At 46.6% G+C, this 14643-nt stretch overlaps 1 protein-coding gene across 2 annotated transcripts in view; it reads left to right on the top strand.

The window, feature by feature from the left end:
* Positions 1–8874, top strand: part of LOC120503178 (cytosolic carboxypeptidase 6) — an 882397-nt gene extending 873523 nt beyond the window's left edge. For both annotated transcript variants that reach the window (XM_039711394.1, XM_039711393.1), the window contains exon 13: positions 7109–8874. In XM_039711394.1, the coding sequence (XP_039567328.1) occupies positions 7109–7232 (124 nt within the window). In that variant the 3' untranslated portion in view covers positions 7233–8874. The remainder of the gene's footprint in view (positions 1–7108) is intronic.
* The last annotated feature ends 5769 nt before the right edge of the window (positions 8875–14643 follow it).

The following is a 14643-nucleotide window of genomic DNA, read 5'->3' as shown; positions in this document are numbered from 1 at the left end:
GTATGAGAGCACAGCTGCATCTCCAGCAGGCTGGATGTGCCCACGGGACTGTCCCACATCCTCAGAGGCCATGGGCACTGTCTTCTGCACCACACTGGCTGGGGATGGGGAAAGGCTTTGTGCGTGGGCACAGTCTGACCAAAGGTAGGTCATTCTGCCTGGAGAGCTCATTTTGAGCCCCATCACAACACTAAGCAGCTGTGCCCAGAGGCTGTGTGGGCTGACAGGCTCTGATACCACCCCAGGGCTGTGCTGCTCTCTGGCATGTGCTGAGTGCAGGTCCTGCTGCCCCACTGGGTCTGGAATGTTCTCCTGAGTTCACCTCTGTCTGTGTTTCAGAAAAACTCCTCTCTGCATTTTCAAGCTCAGGATTTTTGAGTTTCACCTACATCTGGCTGTGCTTTCTTTGATCTGGCCATGACTGACGTGAGAGCTGGGAGTGAAGCCACCTCCCTGCTTTATTCCTGAGAGGCTCTGTTTCCATCCCCAGCTCGCTTGTCCCAAACTTAAATTATTGTCTTGTTGTCTTTTCTCCCACCATTTTCAGTGGCTAAGAGGAGAACAGAGTGTAATAAACAAAAAAAATGTTCTGGACTAAATGAATGAAAGGTCAGCAAAACGTCTTACAATTTGCAGAGGAGGGAGGAAATGGAATGAGGGCAGCAAAATAGAAAAGAGTCAAACAGCTTCAATTTGATTTCCAGATCTGTAAATTGTATTAGTAATGGGAGCACTACTAAGGTTTAAAGGCAAATTATATGTTTTGCCTAAAAAATTAATTTTGTGGGGTTTTCCCCAGTTCTTTATTTGTAATTATAATCTGTCAACTCACTCCCACACACATCTGCACATTTTATGCAACTCTTGATACTTGTAGCTGTCACTAAAGAACACCTTCCAGGTTGTGAACAGTGACATTTGCGTGGGTTCAGTGAAAAGGATTCATTTACAGAGTTTAGAGATGTGCAGTGCTTGGCCAGCTCCCAGCAGAGGCTTCACCAAAATTCCTCATTACAACAATTAGCTCCTCAAACACTTGGGAATGAGGCTGCCAGCTGCAGGGACTTTACCCTGGATTTAAGCACGTGCACAGTAAAGCACATGCAAACACCCAAATACATGTCCAGCTTGGTCCTGCTCTTGGATACTCCCTGAACAGAGGGAGTGTAAAAATACTTCAGGATGGGGAGCTGGTGTGCCTGACAGGGGGCCTAGCAAGCAAAAATAATCTGCATTACTGTATGAAGTAGTCAGGGTCCACATTAACAATCTTTTTCAAAATGAAGGTGCTGTCGGCTGTTTTAATTTAATTTACTACACTTTCATTTACTTTTTGGAAATGAGCTAAATGAATAAATTGAATTATGGCTACTTTAACTCTGAAGGAGCATATCACATAAGAGCTTGCTGTGGTTTCACTAATCAGCTTTGCATTTAAACCCTAAATGTATTTAGATTAGCTCTCACAGGCATCCTCACATAGGTATGCCTGCAGGTATCCACCTGCTTTCCTTCCCCTTCCCTGGTCTTGTTGCTCTGAGGAAGCCAGGGCTCAATAAGCAGATTTACAGCATTTGTGCTCTTCATGCATCACCTTGGCCTGGGATTTTCCTGCTCTGAAAGTAGAAACAGGGAGCTGTGTGAAGGGTGGGTTGACGTGGATAATGTCTGATGTACACAGCATGTTAATCCCAATATCCTGCTGGTAACTTGAACGAGCTCAAGAGACTGCCATTTTCTGCTACACCTCATCAGGTGAGTGCAATCCATTGTTGTCCTGCTGCTCCTTAGGAAATGGGAGTTCAGGAGCCAAGACAAAACCCATTCCTGTGCTATCTGCAGCTTCCAGCTCCAGGGTCAGCAGAGGTACACAAGGGTGGCTGAGCGTGAGCCACGTGAGTTGCTTGTAATTGTGGCTCCTTCTCTTATGTGATAGTGTGGCTCCAGCTATAAACAAATTATTCCTGCCTCTGGGCACTGTCTCCTGGATAAAGCAGATGTGTCTTGCTGCACTGAGCTGGGGAGGGAGGCCAGGAAGTGAAGAAGGGATGGCAAGCAGCAGGATCCCCTCTATGGAGGGAGACATTTGTGCACACCCTCTAACATCTGCCTTCTCTATATCAGTATGGGCCAGCCCCTGCACTCAGAAGGGCAGAGCCATAGGATATGGACCTGATGAGATTTCCAGGTAGTCCTAGGTTTCCCTACACACCACTTTAGTGGGGTTTGTATGGCCCAGAATTCACAATGTGCGGTAATAGATGGGTGGGCATCTGGCAAACATGACTACACACTCACTTACTGGAAATAGGCGCTGGTGACCGCTTGGGAAAAGGAAAAATCGAGCCTGTGGTAATGGCTGAGCATTTCTGACCTTTGCTCTAACATTTCAAAATTTTTTTTATTGCTTCTAATAAGCCTTGCTTTGGAGCACGCACATTATCTCACTGTCAGGGCACTGGCTGTCATTATCTGCTGGGTCATTTGGTTTGTGTTCTTTACGATTGAAACATGTCAGGCATTCCCAGAAAATACTGCGCTCCCCTTGCAGAGTCAAACATGGAGCTGGTTAATTGTGCATCCCTGAGAGTGAAGCATTGGGACTGATCAGGCACTGATTGTTTAGCTGAGATGGACGCAATGGAAACGTGTCTCCTCTGTATGGAAGGGAAAGTGTAAAAATTAGATCAGCAGCAACACAACAGCAGCCAGATTTCTTAGTTTCAGGGATCAGAGGCTACCCATTTTCCAGCCTTGATGACTCATTTTTGATCCCACTCACATGGCTTAGATAACTTTATTTTTACCTCCCTTTGCAATTTAAACACCAATTCTCTTCTATTTTGACTTTATTTAATACACCAGCTGCAAAGTCACTAGTTCAAATCTCCCCAACCTTGCCTCACTTCACGAGATGGAAACAAAAGTCAAGAAATATGTGTGTGAAAGAGCTCAAAATGCCACAGCAGCACAAATGTGCCCCCACTGGTGGCTCTGTAAACCTCAACTCATCCAAAACATCAGCCCAGTTTGTAAGTCTGCTAATTCATTTTAAGGCCTTTAAGTATTGCTAACAATTAGAAATCCAGGTATTGTTATTTTGGATGTGAACACTACATCCAGAGCAGGTGTATATAGGGCTTGTCCTGTAGATGGGCTGGGAGAGCTGCAGGCAGCAATAGCAACATCCCCAGTTTTGCAGAGTAAAAACAAGCTTTGCTGGGAACACCAGGCTGTTAGACCTCAGTGTGAATTATGCATCTGCTGTATTTAGATAGAAGCAATTTTCCTGTTGAAATCAGAGGTTGGCATTTTCTTTCCCATGGGATTCTGTAACTCAAAATTGTGTTGAGATCAAGCATGTAGCGGAGGCTTTTTTAGCTGTAAAGGTGAATGTATTCAGATTATTCAAGTGGTGATTTTTTGGATGTACAATTAGTTGAGTGAGAGATGTGGTATAAATTTGGTATTGTAATTGCTATGCCTCTGAGATTTCAATTTGCAAAACAGTTTGCATGGCTGCACGATTAACTGTTGTCTGTGCAATGAACATGCAGCAGAGCTGTGGTTTGATTGTGACTGTCAATTGGCTGTATGTCCAAAAAAACACTTTGTCACAAGTACCTGATGTGAACTGAGTGGTTGATTCTCACGATGCTTCAGTTCAGTGGATGGCTGAAAAAGGCCAGTGTCTAAAAATCTCACGTGTAAGTGCTGTTGGCATGACAGGATTTCCTTTTCCTGTATTAAACAAATCAGGAAAAATGACATTTAAGACCCATTTTTTTCCTCTTTTCATATTTTGCATTATATTATTTCCTTCACTTGCATAGAGGAGCATGGGAATGACACTCAGCAGTGCTGCTGAGTGACTGGAGTGGGTGCAGAGAAATGGGGTCTGCATGGACCAGGAGCTGAGCCCTGCCTGCCCACCCAGTGCTGGCTGTGCCCTGGGAGCAGGCAGGAAGGCTGTCAGCAGTGATATGGGCAGTGCTGATACAGCCCCTGGGCAAGGGATGGGCTGCCTGGCTGGCTTTCTGATGTTTTTCATGACTCTCCATTTGGTTCACAGCTGCTGCTGTGTTTGGGTCTCCAGTGTTGTCTAGGAACATGTCAATGTAATTAGACACAGAACCAGAGAAACTGCTTGTTCTCACTTCACTGTGCCTTTCAGGTCTCCCTCCCAGGGTCCTAATTTATTTATTTTTCTCTCAATGTTTATCTCTTCAAAATACCACTATGCCTTAGGTTGGTGATTGAACTGTAAAGATGCAGTAAATGCTGAACTAGTAGCAGCTGTGACAGTGGGGAGGGAAGGGCTGGTGTAGGCAAAGCCCTCTAAGCCCTGGGCCCCATCAGCAACTACATTATTACAATTTCTTTTAGACATATATTAAAACATTCTTCTGCAAATAAAAGCAGAGGTACTGAAAAACACACACTTGTGTGGTGAGGAAGGCAGGTTTCTCTGTGTCACTACAGAGGGGCCCAATTCCTTGGGGTGAGTCAGGGTGCAGGGATCGAGAAAACTGGGGTTCCATCAGCTCTTTCCAGTTCTTCCCAGGTCTGCTGCGTGGCCTTTGGCAGGTCACTTCACTTCTGACGTGTGACATGGATTTGTGACACGGATGTGTGACACAGATGTGTGACAGAGTTCCTCTCCCTCCCAGGTCTGAGGGTTTGTGCGTGGCAGGTCACTTCACTTCTGACGTGTGACATGGATTTGTGACAGAGCTCCTCTCCCTCCCAGGTCTGAGGGTTTGGTACAGCACCAGCACCAGCCTGCCCAGGGTCAGCAGCTGCCCTGGGGAATACAAATAACTGACCTCAGAGGAAGCAGACTGAGAGCTCAAAGAGCATACCAGGCACAGGTAAAGCATCTTCTCATTTGTGTCCTGCCACAGCAGTGGGGGAAAATGAGCAAAGTTGGCAAGGCACAGCTGAGGGGACCAAGAGCTGCCTGAGGGATCACCCTGAAGGGTCACTGGAGCCCCTTGGCTGGTGTGAGCAACACTGACAGCACAGTTTGATTGCCTTCCTTGGGATGGGAATGGATAGTTGGGTTTTGCTGCTTGCACAACGGAGAGGCTGTCTGAATCTGTATCTTCCATCAGGGGATGGTGATGGCTGCTCAGGGATGGTGCTGCTCTGGGGTGGGTGTGAAGGGACCCCACTCTCCAGTGGAATTCCACTGGCAGGCTTATAGGGCAGCCAAAGATGGTTCCTCTAGCTCCTGGTCCCAGTGTTTGTCTCAGAGACAGCTTTTCAGTCCCACTGGGAGTCACCAGTGCTGGCAGGGGCTGTGAGGGGAAGGTCCCTGCTCTGGGATGGCTGAGCTCAGTGCTCAGTATGGTGTGAGCAACACTGACAGCACAGTTTGATTGCCTTCCTTGGGATGGGAATGGATAGTTGGGTTTTGCTGCTTGCACAACGGAGAGGCTGTCTGAATCTGTATCTTCCATCAGGGGATGGTGATGGCTGCTCAGGGATGGTGCTGCTCTGGGGTGGGTGTGAAGGGACCCCACTCTCCAGTGGAATTCCACAGGCAGGCTTATAGGGCAGCCAAAGATGGTTCCTCTAGCTCCTGGTCCCAGTGTTTGTCTCAGAGACAGCTTTTCAGTCCCACTGGGAGCCACCAGTGCTGGCAGGGGCTGTGAGGGGAAGGTCCCTGCTCTGGGATGGCCCAGTGCTGGCTGAGCCTCCCTGAATGAGGGACCCACACTCTCTGCAATCCAGCCCCTCATCAAGCGAGGCCTCTGGACACAATGGTGTGAGCTGTGACCCTTCTTCCCCAGGCCTGGTTCTGCCCAGACAGACCAGGGCTGAGGCTGTCTGGTCACTTGTGCCCATCTTGCTGTGACCAGTGTGTCAGGAGCTGGAGGGAGGAGGGGCAGTGAGAGTGGTAGGCTGTGAGATGGAGGATTTTAATTACAGCCTCTAAGCAAAATGGCTCTATAAGTAAACAGAACAGAAATGTTCCAGAATTAACTGTTAACAGAGATTTATTTTTCCTTAAAGTAGCAAAAATTCATCATGCACACTGTAAACACATACACAGAGGACTGTTTTGTTTGGGAAACAAGTAATGAGACTTAGGTCCTTATCAGGAACTGAAGTGTTACAAAGCAAATCTTTCCACCAGATAAGCTGTGGGAAGCTGGGGAGCTGGTTCTGTGGTGCTGAGAAAAGCTCAGTTCTTACCCTGTGAACTCCTGGGGCATCACTGCAAAAAGCACTTTGTATTTATCACAACCCTGCTCCTTTGGAGGCCAGTTATAAAACTCCCACAGCTCTGCTGGGGCTGCAGCCTGAAAGAGTCACTGGAAACTCCAAACTATACTGACAACTGAAATTTGGCATGAAATTTGGCTAGATAATTGGAGTTAGATAACTGGAGTTAGAAAATTGAGTTATGGGCACAGTGAAATAGCAGTGTCACATCTTTGTGGGCTCTGAAGGCACTGGTCTGGATGCTGGAAGAGCTGGCATCATGTGCTGGGTGTTCCCTGGCCACACAATCAGTCTGTCCCCAAAGACTCTGACCTAGCTGTGAACACCCCTGGCAGTGGGGGCAATCCAGCTGTGAGCAGATGTGTGAACCCAGCCATCCTGGGAATGGTACACGCCCCAGAAGGAAATACTGACAGTGAGAGGAGGGCTGTTCATGAGCAGAAATGAAGGGACAGTGAACCCAGCCATCCTGGGAATGGTACACACCCCAGAAGGAAATATTGACAGTGAGAGGAGGGCTGTTCATGAGCAGAAATGAACAGAAGGGAAACCGAAATGAAGGGACCTCGGTAGGAGGAAACAGTGGGAAGTGCTTCACCCAAAGAAAAGTAATGGGATCCTTGGAGGGCTCAGAGCTAGCACAAAGCCCTTGAAGCCTCCTGGAAGGACTAACCCTGCTCTGGCCAGAGAGGGATGGCACCAGCTGGTCTTTAACACCACTAATTTGTCTCAAGCTGCCAAAGCCTTCCTTACAGATGCACTTCGCTGCGAGACGTCACACGCGGCTTCTCCTCGGAGCGCACCCCATGCACAGCAGTTCCCTGCTGCTGGAGCACACCGTGCTGACAGCACCTGTCCTCTCTTCTTCCTTTGGCAGGAAGGACAACGTGCCACTCTACAAATGCACTGCCCAGCAGGGCCCCGGGAACAGCCGTGCTGCAGGCAAACCCGAGAAGAGGAGCCAGGCGCACCTGAAGGACTCATCTCCTTCCACTCGCTGAGGAGAGGAGAGGAGAGGAGAGGAGAGGAGAGGAGAGGAGAGCTGTAGGGCAACACGTCGCAGTCAGGAATCGATGATGTTTCTCTTTTTTTTTTTTTTTCCCAGACAAATATTTCTAAGATAACAAATAGTCCAAGGAGCAAAGAGGGAGAGGGAAATTAGCTAGAAATTTTACTATTGATTCTTTTTTATTTATAGATGGTGAATCAATTTCAGGGCTTTTTTTTTTTTTCTTCCCTATCTGTGGGGGGAAAAAAAAGAGTGAACTTATAGATTTGCAGAAATCATTTGTGGTGTCTGAAAAGCTATTTGTTAAAATGAGAAAGCCTCTCCTTCCTCCACCAGTCCCCTTCTCTCTCTTTAAAGGGGTAATCCATACAATGAGCTAATGAGGGAGTCCTGGCTTCTCTACTGCACCATCTGATGTCTCCCCTTTTAATGCTGGGCTCAGAAGCCCTTATGCCTACTGCATGTGCTAGTCCTGTTAGCTTGCATTAAGAGAGCCTGATAAATAGCTTCAGGGAGCCAGGCAGGTGCTTCTCAGTGTGCAGTTTATCATCCACTGCATGGCTGGGTTTTTTGCTCTTCTATCAGATCATTTGAGGAGAGGGGTCATGTGAGAAATGGGACTGTCAGGCTGCAGGCATGAAACTTGCTGCAAGACCTGTCCAACAGGCAGGGACAGTGGTCCTCCATCAAAAACTGCTTGGGGTCTAGAAAGACCAAACTCACCAAAAGATGTATGACTGAGGCAGTGTGAGCGAGGAGTAGTGCTGAAAGGGGTGAGCAAAAGTGTTGTGTAAGAAATCCCAAGTAAAACCTCAGCACCTCCCCATTACATAGGGAATGCCATGATCTAGAAACAGAGTCAGGCTGAGCTGGGTCCCACATCCCACTGGACCTCCTGGGAGCCACTGGCACATGGTTTCCATCCAGTTTGCATTACTGCAGCCAGAAGGAGTGAGCAGGTATGAGTAAGGACAAAAGCTTGGCTCTGCATGCCTCTGAAGAAGGACAAGCTACTCAGGATCTGCCAAAACTTGAGCTGAACTCATCTGTGCATTAGCCACCCATTAGCTGGGCTTTCTTTTGTTGCTGTCTGACAAGGGGAACTCACTTGAAAGCAAGGAGGTATCCCACTGTAAGGAAAATGATTTAAAACACCAAGCAAACCTGCTACCGTCACTACTTCCAGGTGAGAGGGTTAAACTGTGTACATTTTGGGGAGAATAAAATGCCTTCATATGATGAATTCCAAGGCATCCAAAAGGCACAGTGCTGGCTCTCTGTCTCCAAAATCAGAGTAATGAATAGCAGTGACAGTGAGATAATTAAAATGACCTCTTGGAGATATGGATTGGAAGGTACGTGGAGGGGGGGATAAGTTCTCCTTTGAATTAATCTAGTGCTAATTTATGACTATCATTGCGTTTTATAGCATTTTAGTGAAGATTTTCAAAGTTGGTTTGCTGGAGTTAAAATGTTCTTTCCCATGTTCATTGCAAAAACACTTGCAGAATTCCTTATTATTTATTTTTGGATGTTACTATATATACATACATACATATATATATATAATAAGAGAGTTTCAGTATTTGCTTAGCTGCTAGAAAGACTACTCTAGAAATATGAATAAAGTGAAAAAAGCAGCTGAATGAGTGTGTTGTTTCATTTCCATTTCTTCCTCCTCACAGGCTCCCGATCACTTCAAAACCAAGACGGCTGGGTTCTGGGAAGCTATTGGCTGTCACAGGCTCTCTCTGTCAGACTTGTAAAAGCCAGTCTTTTAAGTTTAGATTTAATAACTAGATTTTCCTGAAAATCACTGTCTCCACTTCTTACTTGTCTTTTGCACAGGTATCTGCCCCACAGCCTGAAATCTGCAGGTCTTAAGACAGACCTAAAGTAGATTTCTCATCTCTGCCAGAGATGCTGCCTTTCTGCTGAGACATTCCAACCTTTCAGTGGCACAGGAAGCACAGATTGGAGACAGTTACCCATATGGGGAATGATGACATCCCATTTGTCAAGTCCCATGGTGCTAACCTTGCCATCCTCTCCACCTGCCTAGCAATGCTGTAACATCCAAACATAAGGTTATCTGCCAAGAGCATCTGCCTTGCTCTTCAGCCAGGCAGCACGCCCGCCCTGGAACCCATCCTCCTCATCCTTGTTCCAGAATGTCTTGTTCAAGCTCTTTGCTCTTGCCTCCCATTTCCTTCCTCTTTCAGTTTGTCTCCGGCACCTTCTGGCCAAGCCACAGTTGCCAGTACCCAATTTTTCCATGCTGAGATCGCAGTCACATCTCCCCTGAACACCACAGGCAGAGCTGACTTTATGGTGCTTTAACCCACAGCTGCTTTCAGCGTTCTGCAACAAACTGTGGTTCTTGAAAGCTCTCCCTGACCAGCTGGGGATGGGAGCCTGAGCCTTTCTTTCACTGAGGGGTCTCTGCTAGTTTGCCTGAGGGTTTACACATCCCATTTTTTGGGGAGACTAGCATGGGAGCTGAAAACAGGAGACCTTTTGTTCCCAGCCTCTAGTTCCCTTCCCTCCCATGTGAGTGCTGAAGTTCTCCTCCTCCACCTGAGCAGGCAGATCCTGCTTCAGAATTTACTCCTGGCTTGCCATTAGCCTCTTCTTCCTGGATGTGATCCGTGTCTCAGATGTAAGTAATTCACGCTGAACTCCCAACAGTAATTCCTTATCAGTCACTTGTGTCAGGACCAAGGTAAGGTGACACCAGGGATGCTGACAAGTTCAGAAGCCAATATGGGTCCAAACTAGGCTTTGATTTGGACAGAGTGGTATTTACTCTTAACAGCAAAGGCACATGTTTATCTAAACACGAATGGAGGGCTTTTCCTGTGAGGAGACCAGTGGGCCATTGCAAAGCCCTGCCTGCCTCTTCACATTCCCTGCTCTGGGAGCTGCAGGGCTCTCCCTTGGAGCAGTAGCAAAGTATTTGCCTCCCTTCGTACAGGACTGGATGATGAATATTGAAATGCTGAAATTAACTTGTTTTCCATGCATTCTGCTCTCCTGACAAGAAAATCCCACTACAAACCCCTTCACAGGCAGTCTAACTGCACTGAGTTAGACCCTCACTGTGAGGGGATTATATATTCTGATTGGGGCTGAGTTTGCAATTATTCTCTCTGCCACACCAAAGACCTTTACTGCAGAGCTGCAAACCAGTTATAGGAACATGAAATGCTTTGACTTCTTCACTAGGGAAACATTAATCCAATCACAGGTTATGTCCATTACAGACTATGGCAATATTGTATACAGGAATTCCCAGGAGAAGATTCTACAAAAATTGGAATCTCTCTATAACCATGTTATGAGATTTACTGGTGTGGATAAAATGGGCAGAGTTAAAATTACCAGGCTGGCTATCTCTAAAAGACAGGTGAAGTCTGCTGGCTATCATTGCTTCGCAATATTACAAATGGAAAAGCCCTGAAGTAATTGAATAACACATCTGCTGAAAAAACCTGTGAACTGCTATAACCTAAAGATAGACTGCGAGGAAACAATGTAGGAACGGCACCCGGTTAAAAGGAAAAAGATGCTTTCCTTACCTGGTGCAGGAAGATATCACAAATGCAGGTACAGACTCTCTCTTTGCCTCCTAGATTACGTGTGGCTATGTGTGTGTGCTCTATATATTTGTGTGTGTGTGTTCGTGTCTACCTACCTCTTTCTTTGCACATCAAAATAAGTTAAACCAGGTTCCTCAGCAGGCAGAGGAATGGTGCTGGATGGGAATGATACATAAGCAAACCTCAATCTGTTTCTTTTTCCACTGGAGATTGCTGAAAAAAATTGGCATGGCTGGCAAAGGAGCTGGTTTCCATCCCCTTAAAGTCTCTCTGTCCTTCTGCAGAAAAAGATTTCAAAGCACTTTGCCAGAGTTGATGGAGGTTTTCCCTGTGCTTTAATATCAGTATTCAGTGATCTGTAACCACAGTTTAAGAGCAAAGAGCAAGTTCCCGGACTCCCTGCAAACCCAGGGCTCCAAGGATGGAGCTGCTGTGGCCGGGGCAGCGCACAGCCCCCTCAGGGGGAGGACAGGCACAGCCTGGCCACTGCCTCAGCACCACCCTGCGAGTGCAGCCACATCACCTCCAGGCATGGACAGCACAGCCAGAGCAGCAGAGTGACTCTCAGCAGCGGAGTGACCCACCATGGCCCCGTCCTTCTCTGGAGGTGAGTGCTCTGGGCACTGGGCGGTCGTGGCGTGAGAGGGGATTTCAGGATGGGCCAAGCTCCTCCTGTGGTTCTGCCTGGCATGGAGGAGCTCCTCTCATAACTCATGTTCCTCCCCATCTGGTGGCTCTGAGCAGAGATCCAAGGGCAGCTGACATGGATGCACTGCAGCAGCGTGGCTGTCAGGGGCTGTCACAGCTGCTCTGTATGGCGAGGTGTGATTTATTTCACATCTTGTGCACCTCTCCATGGCAGAGCAGCACACATGGAAGGATGAAATGCTTTTGAGTGCATCTGGAGGGCTTTGAATCCTCCTGTGGAAGGAACACAGGGGAGACTGGGAGCATCAGTACTGATAGGCATGGACATAACAGATATTTTTCTTTTTCATTAAGCCTTTCATCAAAAAAAGTTGTTTATTTTCGAAAATGTTTTAAAGAATCCAAATTTGTGAAGTATAAAAATGCTGCTTTTCCAGTAAGGCTTGAAATTTACTGTCTGGAAGCAGTGGGAACTGAAACCAGCCAATTCAAACTGTACTACCAATAGCCTGTGTACCTGAAGGAAGGTTTTATTACCAGCTAGTGTTTGGAAGAAAAGAGTACTAGAGCAAGTTATGCCATTGGGGATGAAGTCCTTCTCACAGCCATGAGGGAGTCAATATCATACTGTGCTTCCCTGTTATGTACACAAAATTATCATGGGTATAAAGACCCCCTTGTTCATTTTGCACTCTCAGGTTTGTTACCCCTGATACTTTCAACCAAAGCAGCCTGAACAAATGCTGAGGATTTGTACTTTTTTCCCTTTGGTGCCAGGTGAAGGCTGGGAGTTTTTGGGGTTGCTCCATGCATGTACTGCTAAGATTGATGAGGATTGTTCAACAGCATTTAGGGCCCATTTTAAGCCTGGATTAATAAATTTCTAGAGGTGTGATTATTTTAGGCCCTGAGCATTATCCTTGTTGTGTGATGCCCCTTCCAAAGCTGCCATGAGCACTAAATCTGCTCACTGGTGTTCACAAGTCTGAAGGCTGAGCACAGCCCTGCAGGGAGACAGCAGGCTCTTGGTGGGGATGTTGCTTTCTGGCAAATTCATGTTGTACTTAGCACTTAATCATTTCTCTGTCCCCTAAGGCAGATTTCTTTTCCCTCTCAGTCGGTCACAGCCCTGTCATGCTCCCAAAGAGTTTGAGCAGCTGATGCTGAGTCACCAAGTGGAAAACACGAAGTATGTCTGAGGAGGCTTGATTGAGAAGTAGGAAGAAGAGGGTAGAAAAAAGGGGGAGAAGCACAGTTTAACTTTAGCTGAGGAAACTGGTTAGAGCATAGAGGTGCTCTTCAGCATTTTGGCATGGGAACATGCCCTCTTCTCCCATTTTTGGCATGGGAACATAGGTCCCACAGAGCTTGTGATTCAGCCTCCAGGGGCTGAACCTTTGTTTTTTTAGGTGAAGAAGCATTTTGCTATTTTTAATAAAGTCAGGACTTCACCCTGGAAATCTTGACTGCAACTCTTAGCTCTTCTATGGATCAGATATTGCAAGATTTAGGATAAGGTGAGAAATATTTATCTCTGTGATTCATGTCTGCCATCCAAACCCCCATGATTTTTACCTCATACTAATGTTGCTTTATATATAATTTTTCCATTTCTCACATGGTGGCCCAAGACTCAGGCAGATGAAGTGAGCTGAAGCAGGACAGAAGCGGGTCACAGAGCCAGTGAGGGAAGTGAATGAGGCTCCATGGCTGAGTCACAGCAGCCAGTTGAGTGATGGCCATGGGTGCTTGGCTAAATCACACAGATGCTCCCAAGGCAGTGTTGGCAGAGAGGAAGCAGTAATTATTAATAACTGTTAAATGCAGACATTTCATACCTCTCAGCCTTGAAACAGGAGAAGGATTTTTGCAAAATGCTTCCTTTTTACTCACTCTCACACTTCATGTTCAGTACACCCCGTTCCTGAACCGAGCTGTCACTCAGCCATCCTGAGACTTCCCAAGCCATTCATCTGAGGATTTCTGCCTGAAATGGCCGTAAAAATCAGAGTCCCCAGGTTATCATTTAGTTCTAAGTCCATGATATAATCGGGAAATCTCTGAGATGAGAGCTTGTGTGGAAAGCCACACAGAGAAATACCCTAGAAACCCCCATGCCACTTCCTACAATCAGTGCAGGTGCCACCTTTTGGGGTTAATTTTTCTTGCCCAGGATATATTTGATTAAAAAAATCAAGTTTTCCTAAGCATCCTCACTCAACTTCAATATATTTTCATTCTTAATACATGTATGTAGCTCAGAATAAGCCCAAAAATCTTTAAAAAAAAAAAAAACCTACTTCATTTAGGTATTGCAAATAGGTCCTGATATGGTGACCTGGAGTAGTTTTGCCATGAATGGCCAGTTTTGCTATGTCCTGCCTCGTGATGCAGGGGAGGCTCAAGACATAAGAGGGACAGAATGATGGTGCAAAAATAATGGTCATAACCAAGTTCTCCCTCTCCAAGTTCATTCTGGTGCACCTGGTATTGGAATGAAATTATTTTGCTGGTGCAATGCCATTTTTAAACTTACACTATACTTTTCAAATTTGTATTTGGATTCAAAACAGCCCATGTGTGGGTTGGAGTCAAAAAAAAACAAAAAAGGTTTTCCTTGATTTAGAAAAATGGTAACAATCTGCACAGTCTGAGGGCAGAGGTGGAAACCCAGCCCTGTTCTGAGCGAGGTTCCATGCAGCATGGGACATACCAGGTCAAAAGGAGGGCATGTTCTGGGAAGGGGAACGTGTATTTGGAAATCACCAAGGGCCATCAGAACAACTAGTGCTGTCTAGGGTAAATCTGCCTGAATTTTGTTCCAACCTCCTCACCATTTCAGTGTCCAGATGCCTGCCCTTGGCTGTCCCAAAGCATCTTCCCCTGCCCCTGGGAAGATGGGAGTGCTGTGTGCTCCTGGACAGGGCATTAACCAGAGGAGCTAAACACCACTGACCCCTTGTTACTGCCTGCCACAAACATAACCAAACCCAGCAGGAAGAAGAGGGATGGTGGTCTGGTGAAACCCACAAACTAACAGAGCCAGGGCTGCTCACCACGAATTGGGAATTTCTCCACCCATCTGGACCAGTTGTGGCATCAGAAAAGCAGTTCAGTCACAAACCAAGCCCCAAGGCCATCACTCATCAGCACAAG

The sequence above is a fragment of the Passer montanus genome, unplaced genomic scaffold, assembly GCF_014805655.1.
Source record: "Passer montanus isolate IOZ18808 unplaced genomic scaffold, ASM1480565v1 scaffold25, whole genome shotgun sequence".
NCBI classification, from domain to species: domain Eukaryota; kingdom Metazoa; phylum Chordata; class Aves; order Passeriformes; family Passeridae; genus Passer; species Passer montanus.
The sequence above is the reverse complement of the archived record's forward strand: the minus strand, read 5'-3'. Positions and strand labels throughout refer to the sequence as shown.